Source organism: Sipha flava, unplaced genomic scaffold, assembly GCF_003268045.1.
Source record: "Sipha flava isolate LNK unplaced genomic scaffold, YSA_version1 107_pilon_pilon, whole genome shotgun sequence".
In the NCBI taxonomy this organism is placed as follows: Eukaryota; Metazoa; Arthropoda; class Insecta; order Hemiptera; family Aphididae; genus Sipha; species Sipha flava.
Window position 1 is genome coordinate 186,895 of NW_020271724.1, and position 26,917 is coordinate 213,811.

General features: G+C 30.5%; 4 protein-coding genes across 6 annotated transcripts; 2 read left to right on the forward strand and 2 right to left on the reverse strand.

The window, feature by feature from the left end:
- The first annotated feature begins 134 nt into the window (after positions 1–134).
- Positions 135–12,831, forward strand: LOC112686158. Its single transcript, XM_025558347.1, has 6 exons — positions 135–653; positions 1,221–1,281; positions 5,882–5,953; positions 12,038–12,174; positions 12,265–12,382; positions 12,500–12,831. The coding sequence occupies exons 1-6, from the start codon at positions 539–541 to the stop codon at positions 12,597–12,599; spliced, it is 603 nt and encodes a 200-aa protein (XP_025414132.1). The 5' UTR covers positions 135–538; the 3' UTR covers positions 12,600–12,831.
- LOC112686165 (tigger transposable element-derived protein 3-like) lies at positions 8,269–11,525 on the reverse strand. Its single transcript, XM_025558359.1, has 2 exons — positions 9,888–11,525; positions 8,269–9,823 (listed from the first exon to the last, which is right to left on the reverse strand). The coding sequence occupies exon 2, from the start codon at positions 9,159–9,161 to the stop codon at positions 8,562–8,564; it is 600 nt and encodes a 199-aa protein (XP_025414144.1). The 5' UTR covers positions 9,162–9,823; positions 9,888–11,525; the 3' UTR covers positions 8,269–8,561.
- Positions 12,832–13,536: 705 nt separating the features above from the next.
- LOC112685537 (zinc finger CCHC domain-containing protein 7-like) lies at positions 13,537–15,593 on the reverse strand. Of its 2 annotated transcripts, XM_025557465.1 has the most exons (5): positions 14,865–15,593; positions 14,610–14,804; positions 14,327–14,538; positions 14,005–14,142; positions 13,537–13,913 (listed from the first exon to the last, which is right to left on the reverse strand). In XM_025557465.1, exons 1-5 carry the CDS (start codon positions 15,319–15,321, stop codon positions 13,548–13,550), a joined length of 1,368 nt encoding a protein of 455 aa, XP_025413250.1. In that variant the 5' UTR covers positions 15,322–15,593; the 3' UTR covers positions 13,537–13,547. The 2 variants fall into 2 exon arrangements, with proteins under 2 accessions (XP_025413250.1, XP_025413241.1); XM_025557456.1 differs by having other exon boundaries at positions 14,610–15,592.
- A 10,180-nt stretch (positions 15,594–25,773) lies between these two features.
- Positions 25,774–26,699, forward strand: LOC112685984 (bolA-like protein 1). 2 transcript variants are annotated; one of them, XM_025558073.1, is made up of 3 exons: positions 25,774–25,863; positions 25,938–26,254; positions 26,347–26,699. In XM_025558073.1, the coding sequence occupies exons 2-3, from the start codon at positions 26,072–26,074 to the stop codon at positions 26,488–26,490; spliced, it is 327 nt and encodes a 108-aa protein (XP_025413858.1). In that variant the 5' UTR covers positions 25,774–25,863; positions 25,938–26,071; the 3' UTR covers positions 26,491–26,699. The 2 variants fall into 2 exon arrangements, with proteins under 2 accessions (XP_025413858.1, XP_025413849.1); XM_025558064.1 differs by having other exon boundaries at positions 25,817–26,254.
- Positions 26,700–26,917: the final 218 nt, after the last annotated feature.

The following is a 26,917-nucleotide window of genomic DNA, read 5'->3' on the forward strand; positions in this document are numbered from 1 at the left end:
AGGTCAGCACAACCGAAGGTGAGTCGGTTTTGGCAGACGAATTTCATCGCATTGTATACATATACATATACTTACCGTACATGCGCGTAAGATAATTATATTATATTTTTCGTCCGTACGCTAGTCCATGTCGTTTTTTAGGCATCAGTTGTTCGAAAGACGTGACGACGCGCAAATCCCTTACGCACACGCTTCGCGGCTTCACGTATATCTTTCGATTGAACAAGTTCAACGGTGACGTAGCGATCGCAGTGTTTTCGTGCGTCGTTTTCGCGTTTCCGCGACCTCTTCGTCGCCCGCAAAACCCGGCGACAGATGTGACCAAATCGGTACCCCCACAAGTATAATAATCGCACGCGATATTCGTTGTGGCGTATCCTCCGTCCTGGAATTCCGGAGGGGGGAAGTCTCCCATCGCCAGGGATAACGTAGGTCCAGTAAGAGAACCAGACCATTTGACTCAAAGTCCGGTCCTCCGTTGTTGCTGCTGCTGCTACTACTGCTATTGCGACGTGTACATACATGCGACGGCCAAGGGATGTATTTTTCAAGGCCGTCCGATAATATGAACGGATACAGGTACTCGAAAACAGCGTCGGTCCTTGGCAAGCTCGTCCACGTGATAAGGATTTTCGGTGTGTTTACGGCCATCGGTAAGGCGTTTGATTTTGATTTTTTTTTGCCATCCATTTCATGAGCACATTCAGTACTCACGTTATCATCGTAGGTGTTATACACATATACGTATAAATAAATATATATAGTTTCTTACACGTGTACTGGCCCATTAAATATATATATGTTCTTCTCCATACACCTATGTATGTTATACGTCCAGGACGTTCAATTAAAAGACACGTTTATACGGCGAATTCGAGTTGATTTTCTTTCAGTAAAATCGAACAACTCATACTTATTTCGACTGAACTGAAAATGTATTCTCAAAATACCAATAGAAATAATATTTATATATAGTCCACGGGAATAAAAGCGTAAAATTCAATTAAGTTTTTGTCCTCCTATCGCACAATTAAGATGGAAAAAAAGTGACTTTTAATCGAACACCCACGAATCCTGAAAACTATACCATTATTTCCTTTAGACCGAACTAGTTGGGTAAAAACTAAGTAACTAAGGTAACTAAGTAGGGATATATACTCCGGTACTACACATTGTACGTACGAGTATACTTATTCACTATACATTGTATTATTTTTCAGTCATGTTCGGAGTAGGTGTCGACATAGCGATACACCACTACACTTTTGGATTTTACATTATGTAAGTATACATACACAATATACACACATACATATCACACGTATCGTACATACACATTGGCATTTTAATACATATTACTACTTAATTAAGTACATATCATCGTGGCATTCGTCTGTCGTGTGTTGATCAATAATTATAAATAATAAATAATACCTATGATCATAGTTTATATTTATATATATATATATACGATTGTCAAACAGGCAAATATTAAAACATTTGTGTGGTTGACTAATGGGACTGTCATAATAACGAAAAAAATTATCAATACACGCAGAAGGTCATTTTGTAATAAACTTCTGAGTATTAACAGTTTTGTTGTTTTTTCGCAATGAAAATAGCTACCTACTACTGCAGTCTCTATTTTCTCATATATACCTACTGATAACGTAGACTTAATTTATAAGTTTTTAATGTGAAACATCTATTTTTTTTAAATATCAGCTAAAACTGTTATATGTATTTAGACTTAAGCATTATTTTATAGCTATAGCATTATAGTATTACATATAATAACTAAAATTATTTATTTCTCAAATTTTACTACGAAGAAAAATATGTATTTAGTTTACCTTTATATTGTTGTGATATACGATGTATACCAAATATCTCATAAATCATAATAAAATGTACTTACTATAGTTTTTTTCCTAAACTATAATTAGATTCATATATTCACGACGTTCTATAACCGTACAGATCACGTATTAACTATTATTATAGTCTCTTTGCAACACATATTATATTAATTTAATATTTTTTACACGTATTCCGAATTATTTCAATTTAATTACAACTTTTTTAGTCAAATCAATTAAACGCATACCAATCTGTTAAGTTGCCCTACTGTCGATTGCTAGAACAAGCACACAAACAAATAACATTTACTATTCAAAGCGTATTACGGTGGAATTAATTTTATTATTGAAATATTTAGTAATCGGATTATTGTAGTCCAATCTCAGTTTAAAATTATACCATTGAATTATACGTCCATCATCGAACTGTAGAGAGTTTATATTGTAAGAATCATTCGCATGATTTAGTAAAAACATATGGTACTTAAATTAAATATTCATTTTTTTTATAAGTTATAGGTTAGGTATTTATAAAAAGTATTAGTTACGAAACAGTGTTGGTCTGACCATGATCACCAAGCTTCGAATGCATCCGGGGCCTCCGGCCGAATTCGTGTTGAAGGGCCCCTATTTCTAAAGATTTATAAATTACCATAATAATCATTGCAATTAATATTTTATATGATTAAATTGTTATAGTTTTAATTACTGGCAGCCCCTTTATGGACTAAAAATATTACTGTTATAAAAAAAAATGAATTGTACAATTTTTATATCATTAAAAATATATTAAATTATATATTATAAGGTATTATTTGTACTATGTATAATAAACATAAATATTAAATAAATTTTATAGTATTGTAATATTATATATAATAATGCTAACTATGTAGTTAACTTAATTATTTATGTATTTTTAAATAAGGTACCATTCAAAAATTAAAATATTTTACACTATTTTAAGACACCTTCTATGATTTTACAAAACTACATTTTTGAGGGACCTTCTGAAGAAATGCATCTGGGTCCCAGGTCCAGGGTCCCAGGATACTTTAAGGGTTAAGTACCAGGCTGAACTGGTGAAAAATATCGAATTTCATTGATTATAAGTATATGTGGTTTAAGAAATTTATGCCGTTTTAACCGATTTGTTCGCTTGATATTATTCCCCGAGGGACTAACAAAAATTATTATTTATTATTATTTAACATTTATCTGAGTTATAGACAAATATCTCACATACCTACACCTATTTAGATATGTTTATTAAGTTTTTAGAGGTAGCTCGGGTTTCCAGCTGACAATCCTTATATTACAGGGTTTCATCGCGTTCTGTAATATATATATACGTGTATCGGTGCAAGGTCATTAATTCTATTTAACGACAGTAATAGAACGGGATTTACTGGGGTATTACGGAAAAAATTGGGTCAAAATTGTGAAGATGATATACAGTTATTGCGTTTTAAAACTAAAAAAAGAGTGCTGGAGGAAAATATTTTCCAAAAAAATGTTTACAAATATATACAGTTAGATAATTCAAATCTGCCAAACGCTAAAATATATTAATCAAGCTGGTACCAATCTATAAATATTTATAAATTGCAAAAAATGTTTAAAAATATGTATAGTTAGATAATTCAAATCTGCCGAATGTTTAAATATAATAATCAAGTTGGTACCAATCTATAAATAGTTATGAATTGCAAAAAAAAAAAAATAAAAAAAAATAGAAAATAATCGTGATAGAAGTCAATAGCCGAATAAAATATTCTACAATATTTAAGCCAACATTACATTTTAATTTGTAGGGAATCTATTTTATTTTATTTGTTTTCTATAAGTTTTCATATTTTTTCTAAAAAACAAAATTGGTATAAATACGTATTGAATTTGTATTTATCGAATTACAACTAAGCAATATTAGTTTTATTCATTTTTAATCTTTAAACGATTCAACATACCCTGGAATGGTAGTATTTTTCATTTAAATTTAGTTGAAACGCGTTTGTTTTAAATGACCAAAATCGAGTTGTAGCGTGTATAAAATTTTGATTGTAGATGAATCATTCATCCCTTTTGCTAAAAAAAAAACTTGCCAAAGTATGTTAACATTTTAGTTTCACGTACCAATATGAAATTTATTGTTGTGTGGGTTTCTTCTATACAGATACTTATCGATAGCTAACTAATTCCAACATCGTTTGCTCATGGTTTTCGTTATCTATGGATTTTGTTATTCATAATTTTTATATCAAAATATTTTCAGAGAATAATTTTTCCTGTTATAAATATATAAATGTTAATTTATATTTATTTTATTTATTTTTGTTACATTTCAAATTGCTTTTAATGAATTTCATATATGCAAGGTATGTTTATATTTAGAAAAAAATCTATATTTTTGAATTTTTACTGCAAAATGAGGTTTTTTTACGTTTCTCAAGTGATAATATTTATATTCAGGTCATAGATGGGTACATTAAAACTTACGTTGAAGTATCAAAAGAAAACTTGTGGTTTTTATTAAACTTAACATAAAATATAATATTATCTTTAATACGTGACCATAAATAATATATATATATAAGTACATACAATATCCTAGATAAGAATTTGTTCAAGTAATGAAATTCGTGGAAACTATTCCTTTAAACTATTTAAGGTATAATTATAAGTTAAATCGGCTAGGACAAACAAAAATATTATTGTATACAATTTAACACTGGATTTTACACATTCAGCCTTTGCCACTGCTCCCCGTAATGTCGTATTTACTTCCCAAAACAATTCAGTAGTAGCACCAAATCCAGCGAGCGTTTACACTGCACAGCTAATTTTTTAGCAACCTAACCGGCAGTGCGAACGCGATTACATGTATATATTCTGCTCAATAAATTACCGCCAAAATTGTGTTTTGTGTACTACGTATTTAAGAATTTTTTTTTTCTTACTCTTGCATGTGTTTATCCTAATTTACTTTCAACGTTCAAGCTGATTGAAGCCACAAATCAACAATACAATTTTTAGAACTTTATGAAATCGAAAGTGTTTTATATATATAAAGTAACGTATTTTCAAATTTTTTGTGTGGAGGTTTAAGTTTTTCTAAAACATGAGCAATTTTATAATATAATAAAAAGTTCAAATATGATAGAAACTAATAATTATATTATTATTATAAAAACAAATTAAGAGTAATTTATAACTAATATAAATTAATTTTCCCTTTCTCTGTATCATTTTTGTATAGTTATTTATGAATTTTAAAACTTTTCTTCTGGGGGGAGGTGAGACTCAAGACCTCCCCCAAATCAATACGCCACTGAATATAAACAAATTTTTTTATTAAAATTAAAATCATGAAGTTTACTAATTCTCACTGATAAAACTCGTTTGGAGGTCCAGAGAATACATATATATATATATATATATATATGAAATCAGCAGACAAAGTTCAGAAGCTGCAATCATTTCAGTATTCTCCAATGAGCCAGGTCAAATACGAACTTGAACTAGTCAAACAAAGTACCTACGCACAAAAGTTAAAAAAGAAAAAGGCAAAAATTACGCGCGCACAACGTACTTCTTCGCACACTTGTGTAGTAATCGCTTTAGAACAGAATGTAGACACGTACTCACGAGCGCGTTGTCGGTTATATTGCTGCATACGCTGCTCAATTTACCACTGTTGACAGGAATGTCGGACAGCGACAATGCGAAAAGCACGATTGCAAGAGTGACATGTTTACATACTTGCGCTGCCGAATTTCATACTCATTTCCCTGTTCACTGCCACGGAAGTGGACTACATGTAAACGAGATACAAGAGTATCTTATAATTTCTTCAGCATTAAAATTGAATAATCCAAAGCCTCGCAATTTTATCACTATGGAGAGTCTAAAAACAATTTTTTTAAGCCAACTAGAACCACCTTAAGACAATTGCAAATTAACGTTGAAACAATCGAAGTAATAATTATAATTATAATTCAATAAATCATTTTTTCTCTTTGCAGGCTGATGTCATTATTTGTGTTCTTTTTGGAAATTACTTGGGCCATCACATTGTTCCTAAACGTTTGCATAAAGTAAGTACAGAAAACCTGTAATATTATAAAACGTAAGAAATACTATATCTTTATTACCTTAGTAAATACTTATACTATAAGAATAACGACAGAATACATCACAAATCGAATTAAATTAGTAAACCAAAAAATAATCTAAACTATTTTTTATTATTATCGTATAACAAAAGATAATTTGAAGTTTAGATAGTTATAAGCTATACTAGTGGACACCGTCTTTCGAAAACCTATAACACTGACACATTCTATTTAAATTAGAAAAATTAAATTTTTCTTTTCCAATTTCTTTCAACACATATGTACATTTATGCAAAATTTTCAGTAAAAATATGCTTTTAATATGTGTCTAAAACTACTATGAAAACCTGCACGTGATAAAACATGGGCCTTGCGAATATTTTATGATAAATAAAATAATTATAACATGAAAGTAAAGTGATACTTGAGTATCTAATATCTGAAAATATATCACTCAAATTTAAACTACGTCCAAATGTCACATGGTAATCCTATTTTACACTTATATCGGATGAAGATTCAGCATCTGCAACGCAAGTAAATAATAAACGTAAACGACGTATATAGTGAACAGGCGGTTTAATATGAGGATAGTCAAGGGGGTCTAAAAGTCTTGCTTGCCCGAGATATTATCCTGAGCAAAATCGTAGTAGACATAAAACTCTAACTACACTTGATGTTTTCCTGTCAGGTCATTTATCTTACATAATAAAACCTTCTTATAATAATTCGATGACTAAAAAAAATAATATTTGTGTTGCCATAATAAAACCTTATAATAATTCGGTGATTAAAAAAAATAATATTTGTGTTGCCAAAAATTCCACCTAAAAAGAATTTGCGTTTACGTTTAAGACACAAACAATATAAAAAGAGAGTATTAATAAATAAATAGTAAATAACGTTAGGACCTCGCCGAGTAATAAATGTAAAAAAAATCTTAAATAGTGAAAATAAATGAGAAAATATATTTAACAACAATTATAATTATTATTATAGTGTACATTATAATTCCAAGGAAAACTAAGTAGTCCTTTTGCTGTAGAAAACTGTATCTGTTATCAATGGGAATAAAGAAAATAAGTATCAAAACCACTCCACGAATAACTAAAAAAACCATTTTTCCCTCTGTCAATGTTCAAAATATACCACTTTTTCTTTTCAAATCAAATTTCCTAAACGACAAAACAAGAATTAACAATGCTGAGTCATTCTTAAACCAAACACGATGTCCATAAATTTAAAAAAAATACCTAAATAATTTTAATATTATATCGAGGTAAAAAAAAAGCAGTACATAGTACAACAAATTATTTTAAGATAGTAAGTAGTATAAAGTAAGGATGAGCAAAAAATATCGATGTTTTAACTCGATATATCGATGTTTTGTTTTCGATTAACCGATTAAACATCGATGTTTATGTTCAAAATGCAGTATATAACAATCGTTATACAGTTATATAACACTATATATACACTTATATATAGATATAATCAGGGCTCTCAAATCCATGCACTAAAAAACGCATAAATAAGTATTCACTAACACATGTAACACATCCTAACATATCGATATTTTAAAAATAGATATATCGATACACCAAAAATCGATGTTCAAATATTTTTCCCATCCTTAGTATAAAGTACTGATGAATGTATAATTTTCAGAACAAATTTTCCTTCTTTTAATGATTATTCCATCCTTTTTCAAAAGTCAAAATGTCAAAGTAAATAAAATACTATTATTATTATATGTCAAATGTTTTTTACATAATAATTCATGTCAGATGATACACTGAACGATATGATTTCATAATGTCTACACATTATCTAACAAAAATGAAAAATTGGTGTCTTTAGTCATTCCAACGTGTTTTTTTTACCGATAATACAGTAATGTACGTATGAACACAAACATATCAAACGAAATTTATAAACCTTCGATAAATAAGCTTAGATAAATAATTATTTAATTGATTTTAGCAGATCAGGTAATTTAAACATATTTCGATCGAACTCATACTAATTTATTATTATTATTATTATTTGCAGTAACCAAATATATTATATACAGTAGCTGCCGCTTGTTGGACTCACTTTGGGACCCGACAATTTGAGTCGATTAACCGAATGAGTCAATAAGGCGAATGACTCAAAAAATTTTAAAAATCCTTAAATTTAAAACCGTATTTACTTAAAAATATGTATTGAGATTCAATATGTATGTATAAAAAATAAAAATCTATACGCAATTAAAAATAAAATATGTACCTAATTAATAAAATTAATTAATTTTTTTGATAAAGTGTATTGATGTAGTGTTAGAGGGTAAGAATACGAGGTTAATATGTTTAAATTTCACTGTAACCACATGAGCCGTGCAGTTATCGACTAGCAATAAAACGTCATGATGAAGTTCATTGTCCCACTTGATCAGCCATTCGGTGAAAATTTCTTTTATCATCCATGCATTACTGTTTGCAGTCTACCGATGGATTCTTAACACCCTTGAAACACCAAGGATTTTTACTTTTACCAATCACAAGCAGTTTTCTTTTTTCACCATCCATACTCGCACAACATAATATGGTTAGACGTTCTTTACTAGTTTTAGTTCCTCTAGTTTTTTCATTTTTGAACACGTAAGTGTGCTCAGGTAATGCCCTGAAATAAAGTCCAGTTTCATCCGCATTGAACACACAAGACGGGGATATTTGGCGATAAGTGATGGCCATTCTGAATGAATCCACAACCGTGCAGCTACATGGTTGGCTTCTCCCTGTTCTCCATGTGGCTTAACGAATGAAATGTTTTCGCGTTTCTTCCATCGGTGAAACCAACCTTCTGTTGCCACAAAATTATCTTTGCCTATTTTTTTCGCAAGATCTTCAGCTTTTTGGCGCAAAAGTGGTCCTGTTACTCGGACATCTTTTTGTCTGACTTTTGTGAACCATTGCTTTAAAGCTACTTCAACTTCTTCTTTACTGACCCTTTTTCTTTCACGGTTTGAATTCACATTTTCTAATGATGCGTTTTCGATTTCCTGTCGACTTTTCAGCATCCTACCTAGTAAACTTTGAGACACGTTCAACTTACATGCTGCTTGTCGCTGGCTCGTTTTCGGAAGCTCGTCATATTTTTTAAGAACATCTAATTTTTCTTCCACACTCAAATCACGTCGTTTGTTCATTGTAACACGATAAATAAAAATGTTTACACAGAATGTAAACGCAGACAACACACTGAACACGACGACGTGTATTCATACACTACCTGCCGTACTAATTGACATTGACGACTGCTTGGTTTATCGTGAAAAGTAATTAAATTTTATCTCCGCGATAAAAGCAAAATATGTACCGGTACCGACTTATTTATAACACGTTTTTTCAATGTATGTACATATTTTCCTTGTTTATCTGATTTTAAAATGACCCTAATAACCGGTGTGTGAGTCGAATAGACGAATTTTTTGCTGTGTGTTAGTATATGTGCAAATTGGGACCAGTCGTTTTGAGTCTAATAGACGAATGAGTCAATTAACCGTGAGTCCAATAAGCGGCGGCTACTGTATATATATATTTTTTTTATTAAATAAACCCTCGGCAACAAAAGCCATTGGGAAAAATACAAATATAAATAATATCTTAATGTACAATGGAGAATTACAACTTATTTATTAATTTTGATGTTTTAATGATGAGTCTGATGAGTCTTTGGTGTTGTTAAGTAAGATGGAGATATGTTCTGGAAGGTCGACCCTTTCTCTGAATTCTTCGTAGATGCGGCATTACGTTAAAATGTGCTTGATGCTCAGTTGGACTTCACATAATGAACAAATGGGCGGATCTTCTTTATTCATTAGGTAACTGTGAGAAAATTGTGAGTGACCAATGCGAAGCCTGTTTATTGCTACCTCGATTTTTTTGGAATATCCAATGGATGAGGCCAAGGTGAAACATTTTGTTTGACTTCATGAAGTTTAGTGGTTTGGAGACTCCACAATGAAAGCCAAGAGTGAAGACATTTGGATTTGATCAGAAGTCGAACATCGTTTTTGGCCATTACTGGAGCGTGTGCAGTGAGTAGGAGAGTCAACGTTTTCTTTGCTTCGCGGTTAGGTAATTCGTTTCCTTCGATGCCACAGTACCCAGGAATCCAGAAGATTTGTATTTTGGATCCCTTGGAGTGGTTTTCGTAGAAAACGTTTAGCACTTGTCTGATTATGTCTGTAGGATCATGTAAATTTCTTATGTTATTTAATGGCACTGAGTGAGTCTAAGTAAATGGTGGTATTTGGTATATTATGTTCATGAATTAAGTGTATTTCTTTTAAGATTGCGTAGGATTCAGCGGTGTATATTGAACATGAACTGGGGAGTTTGTACATATGCACTATGTTTTTCCAGATTACTGCAGCTCCAACCCCGTGAAGGCTCTTAAAAGCGTCTGTGTACATTTTTTCATCAATATTATCATGATTTGAGGCGAGGAAATTTTGTTTAAATTTAGAGGGGAGAGTATACATTTTTGAAGATGTTGAAATTCAGTACCTATTTAAATTTAAGAAAGGAACCCAAGGAGGAAAAATAGAGGGTATATTAGGAGTTAGATCAGAGAGGACGAGGTTGTTATCATGGAGCAGAGGCAAGAGATTTGAGAAATTTGGAGTAAAATCAAGCTCAGCTATTGAGGTGGCTAGCTTCAGCTCTTGGTTAAGAGTTAGTTGTAATCTTCTTATTTTAAGGGGAGGCACGTTTGTTAATCGGGTTATCGGGTTTGATCTATATGCTCCAATTGGAAGATGTAATCCAGAATTGTGCAAAGAGTCAAGTTTTTTGAAGATATTATTAAGTTCCCCCATATACAAGCTCCATAGTCCAGCTTCGAAAGAGAGAGAGAATTTTAATAATGTTAAGTCTTGGCGAGATTGATCTTGTTAGTTGGTTTACGTGATGAGTCCAAGAAAGTTTTTTGTCAAAGACGAGTATAAGAATTTTTACTGTGGAACTGTCTTTGATAAGATGTTCTTCCATTTTTAAAAATAGGGATGCACGCTGGTGTTTGCGCGTGAAGATGATACATTGAGATTTTTCAGCTGAGAATTTAAATCCGGAGGTCTTTGTCCATTCGATTAGGTTATTAATTGAGTCTTGGAGGAGAGATTGATCCGTTTTTATTTTATTACTGCTGCAAAAAAGTATTAGTCATCCGCGTATAAGGTAGATTTTATCGGCAAATCTAAATTATAAGTAATATCGTTGATAGTAATAATAAAAAAAGTTGAGACAGAGTTGAGCATTGAGGTTAGGTTAGGGTTAGCAGGTCAGGTAATTTAAACATATTTCGATCAAACTCATGCTTCTTTATTATTATTATTATTATTATTATTATTATTTGCAGTAACCAAATATATTATATAATTTACAATATATAATCAAATCTTACAATTACCTCAAACGAACTATATATTTTCATAGTGAAGGTAAATCTAGAATTCTACTAAAAATCAAAATGTAATTAAATCCTTGTAATTTGGAGCACACACATAAATAAAAAAAATGTTACCTCAAAACTCTTAAGAAAAATAAATAAAACATAATAATACAATAAATATAGGTAGATTAATATATATTTAAAACACTATTTAGAATATTTATATCCGATTATATAATTTACTTAATTTCTTTGAATCCAAAAGTTTTTAGAATATAATCATTATCCATTGTATTTGACAATAATATCAAATGGTACTTAAAATAGCTTAATGTATTTAGACATAAAATAAATAAATAAATAGTTAAAACTAGATGGATGAGCTTGTACTATGATGTAACTTACAAGATTATTTAGAGTTAAGAATTTGGGGAAAGGGGAATTTAAAAAAAGGTATTAAAAAGGACTCAATATACCTTATAGATGCATCAATGCCAGATTTCTAAGAACAATAGAATGCAATCAAAAATGTACAATTTGCAGAAAAAAAATTTCCAAAGCCTAAAACATTATTACATAATATAATTTTTTTGATAAATTTTGCAATAATGCTGTGAATTTATTAAACAGAAACGAATTCAATCCAATATTCAGTTGTTGGGAAATTGTGTTGTGGTTACGTCTTTGGAAGAAATCGATGCTGTATACAATTTTCTCGTTAGTATTCTTTTTATGGCCACATGGATTGTGGCTTTCTAACATAGCAGGTTTGTTGTGTAGATGTGATATATATTTTAATATTAAATTGTATTACAATTAGAATAAAATCTAATAAACCTCTATTCGTTTATGCACAGGTATTCTGCTCTTGTGGTTATCATTTTTATATATAGTCGTCACATTCAAAGACTTGGTACAAAAGCGTTCAGACTTTGTTATTGTACCCAAAGGACAAGCAACTACTTCATATGATCAGTAAGAAATATTTATAATAGTAAAGTACATTCTATTTTTTTTTTTCACTAGCAAATTTAAAAAAAAAAAATATGACTACTTAGGTCTTATAATTCTTTATATATATAAAATTTCTAGATATGATGACATATCCGATCTTCTTGGAGATTCTGTTCAAATATCGTTATCAGCTGACAACCTATCAGAATTGGATCAAGATGGAATTTTAGAATTATAATAATTGTTATGTACAAATATGTATGTGTTATTTTTAGTAATAAATTTTGTAAATACATATTATTAAACAAATAAATTAAAATTTGTTTGTCAACTAAATTAAATTAATTTAATATTTAGTCATTCTTAACTACTCTAAAGTGTTTAACTCCAAATAACTTGAATGATGTAACAGCATAAATAAAACAAAAATAAATTCAATAGGTTACAAAATATGAATATTCAAATGTACATTAATAATTGAATGAGCAAAAAAAAAATTCTTAAGAATTACAAAATAAGACAGAGGCATTGTGTAATATTTTTAAATTAACTTATGAGACGAACCACAGATCATTATTCAATAAATTGTATTCATAGATTGTCAACAAAAATCATTTTTAACATATAATCATAAGTTGATGTGTAGTTCTAAGATAAATAGAATAAAGATTAAAAAGTAATTTAATTGAAATTATGAATATCATTCTAAAATATTAAAATAATTACATAAGATAGAACATTGATATTAATGTAAAATATATACAACTAAAAGAAATTATATTTATATTTACTAGTAAACTGAATGCTAATCAGAGTATTAGCTAAAAATGTTTAAAACAAGCAAAGATAAAAAAAAACATAATGTAGGTTTTATACATTGACAATAGTAATACTTAAATAATAACATTAATATTTTTCTCGGGTCCATTAAACTCTTAATCACATAAAATTGTCATCTAACAATTATGTAATCACGTGTAATACTAATTGTAAAACAGAAAATATTCAGATTGGTCTACACTAATTTAATTTACATTGAAATAAATACTAAACATTGGATATTCAATGATACCTTTAAATATAAAATAACAGATTTTTTTTGTGACCACAAAAAGAAGCTAATTTATTTTAGTATTTAAGTAAATAGTTATTAAAATATTAATACCAAATAAATAAATTTATATAATTAACTATTAACCTTTAATTTCTTTTTCTTAAAAAAATTTTTCTTTGTCAAGGTACGTTTCAAGGTAACATCTTGAATATTAACATCAATATTTATGGATTCATTGGGAGAAATTGTGGAATTATTTTGATTTTTAGTTTTTAAACGTTTTTTTTTTGATCGTAACCGTTTTAATCTTTTTGTTCTTTTAGATGATCTACCAGATTCATCAGTTTTTGGACTTAAATTACTTATCTTTATAACATTGGGAGTAGATAATAATGAAGAATTTTCGGATTGCCTTGAAGTAGATTGCCTTGCATCAACAATTGATTTAGAAGTAGATTGAGTGAATTCATCACTTTCAAATTCCGGTTCAGTAGAAATCTTAAACATTATCAAAAAACAATTTATTATTAGCTAGTATAATTTAAAAGTTATTCAGTTTTTATTTGTTACGCTGTAAAGTAAAACTTACAGTATTATGAAATTGACGCCAGGATTCTGTACAATAGTTTGATTCATGACCAAGTGTATTGCACACATTACATTTTACTTGGCTCATTGATAAACAAGTACTACAACTTTCAATGAATTTTTTTTGCCAAGTTCCACACTAAAAATATAATACAATTTTATTAATATTTAAATTTTATTTATGTAGGTATTAGCTAGTATGTCACACTATTCTTAAATTATATAATATATTTTAACGATATAAATATTAAGAGTAAAAATGTTAAATGTATTATTTTTATTTTGAATGTGATTTATATTAATAAGGTTTTCATAAAACATACCGAAAAACATATTTTTTTATTGCAACTATGAATATTATGTCCTTCAGCTCCACACATTATACAAATGTCAGGTTTATATTGTTCTTCGCAATTATACGCAGTATGACCGTATTGTCTACATGAATAACATCTAACTTTATTAGTATATGAATTAGATTTATACAAATCCATGGGATTTAAAATCCAGTCAACAGGACTTGAACCGTATGTATCTAAATTAATAAAAATAAACATTAAAATTGAAACAGACTAAATTACTTAAGAATAATAAATTGATATTCACCCCTAATTTTTTTTAATTCTTCGCTACAATCAAAATTACGTTTTGACTTTTGAATTCTAGTATAAAATTTAATCATATCAGGTGTCCATGTTTTAGGACATCTGTACCATAAACTACTTTTAGTTGGTTTTCCTATACGATACTGTTTCAAAACTTCATCAGGAGGTAATGGCATTGCTGTTTCGTGAGGAAATGCTACATTCAAAGAAACATTATCAGCTTTTTTACTTCTTGAGTTCATCTTATTGAACCCACTTTTTTCTTTGTACTCTTTTAAAGCATTAGTTGTCTTAACAATGTTAATATATTCTTCAATGCTTTCATTACTTAGATTTTTCTTTTTTTTCTTCCTTTTTTTTTTCAAACTTGTTTCAGCATACTCATTATCAATAACTCTAGGGGTATCATTTGAAATCTCTAATGCGTCATCACTATCGTCCAAAGTTATAGTTGGTATAATTCTATTATTACATACCTCAGGCAGTTCAATTGGACAATTGATTGCTTTATCAGCTGGATCTTTCAAAAATACAATTGCTTCACCGTTAGAATTAAATTCTACACCATATCTTGGATCTATACATGGCAATTCAGATGTACCTGAAAAATCATTGTGATGGGTTAAACTGTAAATACGAGACTCAAGTTCCGACTGCGTTTCTGATAATTCGCTTGAGCAATCACTAGACATATCAAAAAAATCTGTTTCCATTTTCCATTGTTTTTTCTACACTAAATGAAAGTAATTGATCTTAATAAAAACATCAAAAGATACTAAACGATATCGAAAACTGAACGTGAAACCATATCTGACTGTACAAAATCTGCGTCTATTTTACGGTTCAAAACGAATCGTAAAAGTTAATTATTTTCACACATTATGAATGAAAATTAAAAAAATAAACACAATCACATCGGAACCGTAAACTAGACTGCAACATCGCAAATGACGATGTTGTGATTTCAATGTTTTTGTCTTGATAAAGAATTACCTCCGCTCAACCATCATCTACAACTTTCCTAATCCAAAGTAATACGAGGTTATGTTATTCAGGTTAGCCACATTACAGAATATGACAAGCGATTCTTCACAGGAAAATTTTTTTGTGATTCATTTCCTTATCATATTCAAATCAGCGATCCTGATAATGACCACGTTCGTGGTTATAACTATCGATTGTATTATTATATCCATAATATAATTTGAAATTGACAAATAATAGAAGTTTTAAAGAAATCACTACAAATAGAATCAATAAAAAAATATTTAAATTGCAAGAAAGCTTTTAAAAAAAAAAAAACTGTTTAAGTCAGCAGTATACTTTATCTTCTTTAGAAAGCAAACGCATAAAATAATCGTTCTTAAATATAAATAAAGGAACGCTAAATATAAATACAATAACTATGTTTGGTCAATCTTATATTTAAATTAAATAATCAATTATTAACTTCCAATTTCATTGTTTAGAATTATGTTTTTGATTTATTATATTTTTGGTAGTTTTTTAAGTTGTTTAGTAAGTTAATATGCACTGGATTTAATGAGCGGCCTCATATTGGCCATAATAATCGCGCGACAGTCAGAAATTTTTTTATTTATCATTGATTATAGTAGTCGTGTTTGTGTTACTAGCCAAATTGCAATGTCAATCGATTTCAACATGTCCTCAACCGATGAAGAAATTCATATTCTTGAAGAAGATATTTTGGACGTTAATCTTTTGATAACATTAGTAGAGGAGAGGCCGATATCATGGGATAAGACCAGGGTCGCATTTAGGGGGGTCTCTGGCTACAACTGCCCTGGGCGCCAGTTTTTGGGGGCGCCAAAATTGTGTGGTCGGAAATTTGCTCACTTGTGAATTATTGAACTTTTTAAATTATTTTGAAATTATTATTTTTTTTTTGTTTTTAATAACAGTATCATAAATTAATGTTAATGACATACAGTGGTGTATTGGAGGGTATACGTGGGTATACGCCGTATACCCGGATCCCTATTTTTAGATTTATGCATATAACTTTAAAAAAATTCGTCCATCATGGATATACGCTAACTAATCATTAGTACATAATGGGTATCCCAAGCTTCTAATTTTTTCATCACCGTAAGGTATACATTATACAACAACAACAGTATAGAATTTATTATTATTATTACACACTATAGCCACTATCCAAAAATAGCCTCGTGTCCGCATAAACTTCGATTAAATTTTTCCCGACTTCGGGTATTTGCGAAGACGGTGGGAAACTGCCAAGTGTCTACATACTGTACATCAGAATACCGGTGGACGTGTGCGATATTGTATTATCGAACGGATATTATAATTGTTAAAAATAGATCAACAGTCAAAAAGTTCTGTTTATCAATTTATCACAATATAAACCGATCTGTATACGATGTTTTGGATAGATTGTGATTATTAATTATTATATTATTGTCAGTTTGTCACTTAATCAGTATTTATTCGTCACATATTTATGCAAATTATTTTAAATTAATACTAAAATATTATAATAGATAATAAAACATTAAGCTTCATGAAAATAAATATTAACATCAATATAATGTTTCATATATGATATATACCTATGAGTTAATTAAAGATAAGTTTAAAATGTAGACTTCCATAGCAGGCGTAGATCCAAGGGGACTATGGGGGCGCGCGCCCACTTCAAATCCCCCAAAAATATTTTTTGCCATTTTGTACTTTCCCCCCCTCATGGGAAAAATGTCTGGCGGTGGTATATCCCACGTCCTCATCGTATTATGTAATTTTGCATTTAGGTAGGAAGAACATTTTTTTTTTAAGGAGTTTAGTCCTCCCCTCCCACCAATAAACGCTTATGTGCTGAGCGTATACCCTGCAAAAAAAAATTACGAATACACCACTGGTTAATGTATTTATAGCAATATAGCTATCAGCGATCCAGAATATTATTAATGTACCTAATATTAGTTCCCAAATTTGTTGTGATAATGTCAATAAACATAAGTTATTTATAATAATACGGCGTATTATGTTATCGTGTGCGGCGTGCGGTAACATGCCTACCATGGTGCTACACAAAAACAGCATTGATTTTAGAATATCTAAAATGTTCATAAGGATCAATCTCCTATATTTTCCGTGGGCAGGCCCCTTAGATGGGCGCCATTTTTTTTTCTTACGCCAAGGTGCAAAATGTCTAAATACGGCACTGGATAAGACGTTAAATTCATACTCGGACCGAAACGAGAAAATAAAATGCTGAAGAAACATATTTTATATAATGAAACCGGGATTTGAAGAGCTAGATATAAAGGATCAAAAAATTATTGGTAAATTAAAAAAATTGACGAAAATCATACGAAAATAATTAAAAAAACTTATCAGGATCACTTCTAAGTCCTTCAAAAATTAAAGTAAACGCACCTTCGGATGGATGAGAACTAACTAAAAGATGAACCCACATTTTTCTGTTGATCTTTTTTTTTTTTTTTATTAATAAATAATAACCAAAAACAAAATAATGTTTTCGTCTACTACATCTGCCATGTTATCACACATTGAAGAATTTTTATTCAAAACGCAAAAAAAAAAATATGGGAAATATTGCGCGGTAACATAAAGCTCGCGTATTGGTCGATGTTTTTACCGCGCATTACATGCAGTAAAATGTGGCGTGGTAAAATAATGCTAGTGTGTTGCCAGCCTTAGATTTTTAGATCTTTTATTAAGTGAATTATAGGTATACATATCATATTATTTATATAACTCCTATAATTTAATATATTGTAATAGATGTTTTAATCAAGGGCGTATTTTAGGGGGGAGTGATCACCCCCCTGAATCCGTATTTAAGGAATAGATTATACTAGTATGTGGGATACACATTACAAATTTTTTTAATGTATCCAGACATTTTATAACGAAATCAAATTACGTGTGGCTTTTTGTTGGGTCCATTGAAAAATCAAATTAAACACAAGCGTAACTTTCAAAACACATAAAGGTGTTAAAAAAGAACTACACAAAAGTCGATTCTAAGTGGATTCGACATTAGATTAAAAAAAAAACCACAAATTTTAAGGATTCGCCCGATTTAAATATTACCAACATTTTACTTGTAAATTTTGAACTTGAGTTAAAAAAAAAATCGAATCGCCCCCCCCCCCTCTAGAAGTAAGTCTACATACGCCACTGGTTTTGACGCTTTTAATTATTTAAAATATGTATTGATTATCACACTTTATATTAGAAATAGAACGATGACTATATTGATTTTACAATGATGTGTTTTTTTTTTATATAATAATTAATTATATAATTTAAAATACTAATATTACAAAATTATAAATACCTATAGTTTTTTATAAATCTTTCCGTGATAAGAGATAAGGTTTAAAATTTAAAGTTATAACCACGAACGTGGTCATTCTCATGATTACAGATTTGGATGTGATAAAGTAATGGATCATCATCGAGATAGATAAACAATAGTATTATACAGTCTTAGAAGACTTACACTTACTTTATACACGGTCTTTCAAGACCGTGGTGTTATACATACTATACACAATATAAGATATATTATTTATATATCGTAAACCATGATACTATGGTCAGACTTGGGTAGTATTTCGAATACTGTATTCAGAATTCTTTTTAAATACTTTTTTTGAAAGTATTCAATAAAGTATTTTGAATACTGTTAAATCATCTCTTTTTTAAATGATTTCATTACTTCTCCGTCGTATCTTGTATAAGCTAATATCAGGTATTTATTATTGTTGTTAACCATAAATTATAACAGTTATGTAATATAAAAATATAATACAATAACATATATTTAGTCTACAATTTCAAATATTTCTGTTAAGTGAACATCTATTATTTTTATAATATGAAAACTAGAAGTATTTTAAAAGTATTCGGAAAACTTTTGAAGTATTCTAAATAATGTATTTGGAATACAATTTGTATGTATTTGAATACATATTCGGAATACTATTTTTTGTAAATATTCGAGTATTTATTCTAAATAATTTTAAAAAATATTTTACCCAAGTCTGACTATGGTATTATAGTTAAGGACGTGATATCGAAAGAAAAGTATCGATACTTTTACTTGGTATCGAATCGAATGAAAATATCGAAACGAAAGGACCGATATGGGCATGGATGACTGCAGGAAATATATCAGGGGGGCATAATTAAATCGAACACCAAAAAGTATATTAAAAAAAAATGTATTTTTAGCAAACAATAAAATATGTCAGAATTGTACACACTTTAATCGTTAACAAATAAAAACTGAAGTCTTCGCAGTTGTTCCATTGCAAACCTTGTTATTAATCGTTCGATTAATTTTTTTTTTTTAGGGAGGACAAATGCCCCGTCTTGCCCTCCCCTCTGGGTGCCCATGAATATGAGTAAATCGGTGTTGGTGAGTTGTGGCCTGATCCCTAAATAACGTACGAATTGCGGCCCGTGTTTATGAAACAGGCGTGCGAGTTGCGGCCCGTGTTTATAAAACAGACGTACGAGTTGCGGCCACATTTTACATTTTATTTATCACTTCGTATTAGCCTACCAGCGTTACCCAGAAGACACCACGAGAAGGTTGGCTGAGTCGTCTCCCACAAATTTGTTTTTTTTTTATTTATGTAAAAATGGCAAAATGTATGGTAATTTATGGTAAAATGAATTTTAATATTTATGTAAAATATGTAAAAATATATATATTTATTGGTTGGGCAAAAACTTAAAACTTAATGATTTGACGAAATCAAACTGCTCTAAACTGCTCTATTTCTTTTTGTGCTAGCTTTGTCATCTGTTGTCTTATAAATGCTTCTTTTTCTCATATTTTCTTCGTTTTTATTCTATTTCTTCTATCGTTTTTAGTATTTTGTGGAAACGAAATTTGTAGCCTTCGTAGAGAATAATTGGTTTTGATTTTTCACTATTTACAAACTCCATAACGCACTTATAATAAACTGTATAACATACTCAAACAGAATTTTTAGTTTTCGTAGATATAGATACTAAGTGGTGAACAGACTAACACTGTAATATTTTTCGTTTGAACTATTGACGTTATGGTATCTACTTTAGATAAGATACTGCCGATACTGCTGGCACAAAATTGAAAATAAATAAATTTCCCGGGCCGCAATTCACCGGTCTTCAACACGTAAATGACATGTCGGGTCGCTACTCACCTATATCCGAGTAAATATCGAAAGAAAAATATTGATCCTATTACTTCGTCGTATCATCATATCGAATCTAATTAAAATAATGATAAGAGTAAAATATAAAACGACTAATATGAATAATCGTAATATATTATAATCGGTTGTGGACTGAAGAACGATGTTATGCTGGCGGTGATACAACTGATGATATATAGCTGAGTCGGTATCGTAAGTGTTTAATTCAGAATGAAAGATAAGAATAGTAGTACCTGAAATGGCCCGACAGGGGGCCAACGACGTAGCGATAATCAAGTGAAATAGAACGATGTACCTTGGATGTACAGACAGCGATAACGACGGCAACGTGTATAGCTGGTTAAGTAACGATAGGACTTCCACAATACTAATTAACACTCAACTTATTTAGTATAAGTAGTTAGTAGTAAGTAAGTTAGTAGTAAGTACCTAGTACAATACTAAGTAGAGAACAAAAATGAAAGCGATAACGGAGGGAAACAAACAAACGTGTTGTTTCCACCGTAGTCAAGACTATACTGTAAATTTTCTACGATATATGAACCAGATCCTTTCATCCTTGCTTCTGATGTTAAGGTTTTTACTTCAATATCATCCTGCTGTACTCTTTATAATTGGGCTATAAATTCACTAATGATAGTCATACATATTGAATACCGGTTCAACGTATCTACATGTGCCATTACATAACCCAGCTCGATGCTCAATAGTTAAATTCGCTTAACAATGTCCAATGGGTTGCGAGTTCCCTTTTTTCTAATGTTTTAGTAAATGATTAACAATCAATCACTATTTTGAAGTGTAGTCCTAATAAATAGGATCTAAACTTTTTCTTAGCTATAACAATTGCTAAAACTTCTCACTCATATCTATGATATAATAGCTGTGCTTGTATAGTGTTCTTGCTCATAAAGTATATAAGGTGCAATAGATTATCACAATCTTTCCGTAGAAGTATAGCACCAAACCGTTACATACTGGTATCAGTGTGTACCTACTTTAGAAACTGAATGCTGATTAAAAATTCCTAATACAGGTGCCTCTGTTAATTTTTTCTTTAGCATATTAAATGCACTTTCCTGTTGAGGTTCAATTACATATGGTGTCTCCTTCTTGAGCATTTCACTCAATGAACGAGCAATTAAGACATAGTCCTTAATAAATTTACGAAAATATCCAGTAAGTCTTAAAAAGCTTTGTTTATGCTTTGCATTTTGCAATCTCGAATATTTTACCATAGCAGCTAACTTTAACGGTGATGGACTCAACTTATTTTGTTCAGTTTGGTATCCCAAGTAGTCAATTTGAATTTTAAGTAATTTACATTTCTTCCAGTTAATTTTTAAATCATGGTTAGCTGAAGTTCTTAAAACCATCTCTAGTCGTTCAATATTCTCTTCAACTGTGCTTGAAATTATAATTAAATCATCCATGTAAACCAACAAATATCCTTTCCGTATTATGTCTCTGAATACATAGTTATAAAACGTTGAAATACAGGTGGAGCGTTACACAATCCAAAAGGTGTTTTCAAAAATGCATATTGTGCATCCGGTTTAATAAGAGACGTGTATTTAATACTTTCTTCTTCCATAGCTATATGAAAAAAAACCGTTCTTTAGATCAAACGTGGTAAATATTTTAGATACTTGTAGTTTATGTAACTTGTCTTCTATGAGAGGTAAAGAGTAACGATCCTTAATAATTTTACTGTTCAATCGACGATAAATTACGATACATACCCGAAATGTACCATCTTTTTTTGGTACAATTATAATTGGGCTAGCATAATCCGAACAATTAGGTCATATAATATCTTCTTCAATCCATTCTGCTACTTGACTTTCTACGACAGCTTTTTCTTTTGGTGATAAACGCCTTGGCTGCTGATAGATGGGTTCTTCATCATTGACTATAATTTAAGTTTTTATTGGTGTAGTTTCTATGATACATGGTACATTATAACTGTATAATGTTTTCTAGATCCTATGTCAACCTCATTTGTTTCAATAGCTATTTTATTAACTTAGATCACTCCAGAACTGATTTTTAGTTCAACGTTGGTTTGAAATAGTGTTCTACCTATTATAAAATCACACATTATGTCCTCGTTGAGGGCAGAGTACACTTCAACTGTTTAAGTAACATTATCAACTTCTAATTCAGTCATACATTTTTGCTTGGTATAAAACATAGTCCCAGCTAGTCCATTTAGACTAACTCCTGTATTGATAGTATCAATACCTTTAACTAATGATTACCAACATAAATTTAAATCACAGCCAGTATCTATAAGAGCCAACGTCTTGATTCCTAAGACATTAATTTCTTTAAATATTCGCTCATTAGTATTCACAGCACTCACCTGATTAACTTGGTTTTTCATAATTGTTCGTGTGCCTTATTTGAGTTTCCTTATTTGGACATTCTGTTGATTTGTGGCCAAAAGATCTGCATGCAAAGCAATTAGGACCTTTATTCAAGACTGGGCATTCCCTATGTTGATGTGTTTTTAACACCTAATTACTGTGTTTGAAATGTCTGACATCAAGTTCCGTTGCATATTACTTGTGTTATGATTACTTACAGCACTATTAGAAACTCTAAATATTCCAGATTCAGAGATTTGCATCCTTGACTTACAACATACAACTGTAGTTTTATTTTAAATTAATTTATTGTTATAGTACCATAAAGCAAAGACTTATTTACTTCACTATCCTGAATACCAGCAATGACATAATCCAATAGTAAATCTTCAGACACATCTCCTTGTTTTGCTATTTCCAACATTTAGAATAAATACTGTTGATGAATTTCGTCATAATTTTTTTACTCTGACTGTAAGCTGTCTATGTACCTACGTCAGTAGAAGTTAAATGATTATGAAAAACTTATTCATCAAATATTACCTTAGTTGATTCCATGACTTGATTCCATTTTCCGAACGTAGGTATAGAGCAGCCGTTCCTGACAATAGTCGTTTGCTATGTATAAAAAGTTCAACATCAGACCATACACATACTTCACTCATTTCTTCTAAATTTTCTATTAATTTTATTATTGAATAAGTATAACCGATAAACACGTTAAGAGATTCTTGCACATCATGAAATTTAATCGATTTTTTTACTTGACTAACATTAGGTTTGTTCCAACACGCGATCAAACCATCATAGAACTGGAGAGAGAATGCGCAGTATAATTTTTTCGTTCCGAAAAATCCTAAATGCAAACTCAAACTAAAAGTTACAACAGTTTTTATTTTTATTTTAGTTTATTTTTTTTTTTTTTTTTTTTGTTAATATATACACCTCGGCAACTGTAAGGACCATCGGCTGATAGTGGGTCATGATGGTAAAGTAACACTCGAGTAACTTTATGCTAGCTCTCGGAATACCTACGTGGTTTTTAGCCATATCGTTGTTAAAAACGCATATACTTATGGTCACCTATACAGGAGCTTGCGTGACTAACCAACATCACATATACTGTAAATGCTTTTGTTTCATACGAGATCATTGAAATATAATTGTTTACTATTTTCATCAATATTGAAAATCAATTTAATCTTTACCACTTCGTACGGTTGAGAAATACACGTCATACAAGTCAAGCTCATATGAATCACATACATCCGACAACAATCTGACCCCAAACAGACCCTGTCCGAATACTAGATTTACTTCCGTTTGCAATTTCATCGCAGCTGTCCGAATATCGAATACTTTCGGACTGTACTAGCGGCAATAGAATTTGATATTTCCATTTTCGACGACGACGTTCTCACAATACATGTAGACGGCCCTAAATTTAATAATAATACTTCGATGAAATTATTGGTCGTCACACACGAATCGGTAACGTGTATATTTGTAATAAAAGCACCAAACGCTGTGTGCATTACAATTAGTACACATACTTTTGGTTGTTCCCGCAATGAGAAATGACCACGTCTCCTAGTTTAACGTGTTTGTCGTAGTTCATGTAATGTGGCACGCCATCTCCGGCACCACACACGAATACGTGTTTGACTTTTTGAAAAATTCCTGTAAATCGTTTCGGTTATTAAATCAAAGTCTATCATGAAAACATGTAGTTAACCTAACAAGCGAGTCATAGCTTCTCGACTTTGACCTAACGCCGGAAGTTAGGTGCAAAGTATGCTGTGGTTTCCCATTTTTCTAATTGAATAAACGTTTGATTCGCCTTAAAAAAAAAATTAAAAAAAAATACATCTAATATCACAGCGGTACAATCAATTTCGAGAATTTTAAAAGTTTTTCATATTGGAAAACCAATGGTTCAATTGGAACCAGAAGAACAATTAATCAACAAAACATCAAACAGTAAAAAGATAATCCCTAAATATAAACCAAAACTAAAATACTATTCAACACTACCAACAAAAAAAGCCTAAAAAAAGGATCTATGAAATACCAAACATAAAAATAAACATAAAATATATACAAATCCAAAAGGCCAACAATACAACGAACAAATAACTATCACAAATCATAAAACAAAAACTGGACAGGAATTATAAAAAATATAATTTTTAAGAATGACAATATTTAACAAACGTGAATAGAATAAGACAAGTAATATTAGACATAGATTATGTATAATATCAGGTAATATTGGACATAGATTATGTCTCATCGGTGCTCCTGTCACAGTATGCCGCCAAAAAATATTATTTAAATTTGAATGTTTTTTATTTAAAATAATTTATTTTATAACTTTAACCGATGGAATACTGAGGTCTGTTAAAGTTGTAATAGTTTTAATAATATTAGTAGTTTAGTATCCAACTCGATGTAGATCATAAAAAAAATTTCGTACGAAGAACCGTTCGTCAGAATACGTCCAAATATAGTCCGCGTACTCAACTCGGTATGGTATTTAAACCCTAACCAAAGAATCAGTAACCGAGTGAATCCGGTATCAGCTGCTAATTGTTTTTTTCTTTGATAACATTACAACGAGCACGGACTCAGTCCGTGTCTGCGAAATATTTTATCGCAATAGGTACTGCTTAAAATCAATACTTGAAGTCTCAATCCTTGTCACTCTTTCAGTCACACCAATTATTTGTTACTCAGGTGATAGTTCGTTCCTCAGCTGTCCAACGCACGACATATCCACCGTTGAGCCAGAGACCGTACTCGCTGTTGCGGTTGATTATTTGGAATAAGTATTATATATATTTATATATATATATATTCGTATACGGATCATGATGTCGGCGGCGTCAAAGTGTGTGGAAAACTGTATCCGTACAAAGTTACAAAATCGCTTCGACCCAAAAGTGTTACAACTTGTTAACGAATCATATATGCACAACGTACCCAAAAATTCAGAGACGCATTTTAAAGTCGTTATCGTCTCCAACGAATTTGATGGTTTGCCGTTAATTAAGGTAGATAGCGTCTAGATACGTAACGCGCGCGCGTTAAAAGCCCATTAGCATACGAAATGGTCATCTTCCTTTAACCAAATGTCATTTTGCAGAGACATAGGCTGGTCAATGAGACGTTATCGGACGAGCTTAAAAACGGAGTTCACGCACTATCAATTGTAGCCAAAACCCCGAGTCAATGGAAAGACGAACCGATTGAGAGCAGTCCTGGTTGTCGTGGAGGATTCGGCAAATAAAAATTACGAGGAGGGACTGAGAAATCATAATGTCTTATTGAATAATATCTTTCTCTCCATCCGCGATCGATCGCTATAGACTAACGACACTTGACGTCGTTTTGTACTGATAAAAATATTTTGACTAGTTAATGTATATAATATATAATAATACATAATAATATTTATTGGTATTACGTGTTTTAAATATAGTGTGTTTTGGTAATATTTCAAGGCGTAATCGTGATTCTATTTTACTCTATTTGTATCACATTTCACTGTTATTGTAGTGCGATGTTCATAATTAAGCCTTTTTAATAGAAGAAATATTGTCCCACAACAATAGTTCTTGTACTACAAAATTCATTTGAAATATAATAATGGAGATTTGATAAATTATTATTACGGTACCATACACTGTTGTTGCACTAACCGTGGATGGCCTGTT

Excerpts from the sequence above, each read along its gene's own strand:
- LOC112686158 (XM_025558347.1), top strand. The coding sequence starts at position 539 with ATGTATTTTTCAAGGCCGTCCGATAATATGAACGGATACAGGTACTCG. Across the intron at positions 5,954-12,037 it reads TTCCTAAACGTTTGCATAAA|AAACGAATTCAATCCAATAT; the intron begins GTAAGTACAGAA and ends TTTATTAAACAG. Across the intron at positions 12,383-12,499 it reads GCAACTACTTCATATGATCA|ATATGATGACATATCCGATC; the intron begins GTAAGAAATATT and ends TAAAATTTCTAG.
- LOC112686165 (XM_025558359.1), bottom strand. The coding sequence starts at position 9,161 with ATGAACAAACGACGTGATTTGAGTGTGGAAGAAAAATTAGATGTTCTT.
- LOC112685537 (XM_025557456.1), bottom strand. The coding sequence starts at position 15,321 with ATGGAAACAGATTTTTTTGATATGTCTAGTGATTGCTCAAGCGAATTA. Across the intron at positions 14,539-14,609 it reads AGAATTAAAAAAAATTAGGG|ATACATACGGTTCAAGTCCT; the intron begins GTGAATATCAAT and ends TTATTAATTTAG. Across the intron at positions 14,143-14,326 it reads ATAAAAAAATATGTTTTTCG|TGTGGAACTTGGCAAAAAAA; the intron begins GTATGTTTTATG and ends TTATATTTTTAG.
- LOC112685984 (XM_025558073.1), top strand. The coding sequence starts at position 26,072 with ATGATGTCGGCGGCGTCAAAGTGTGTGGAAAACTGTATCCGTACAAAG. Across the intron at positions 26,255-26,346 it reads ATGGTTTGCCGTTAATTAAG|AGACATAGGCTGGTCAATGA; the intron begins GTAGATAGCGTC and ends GTCATTTTGCAG.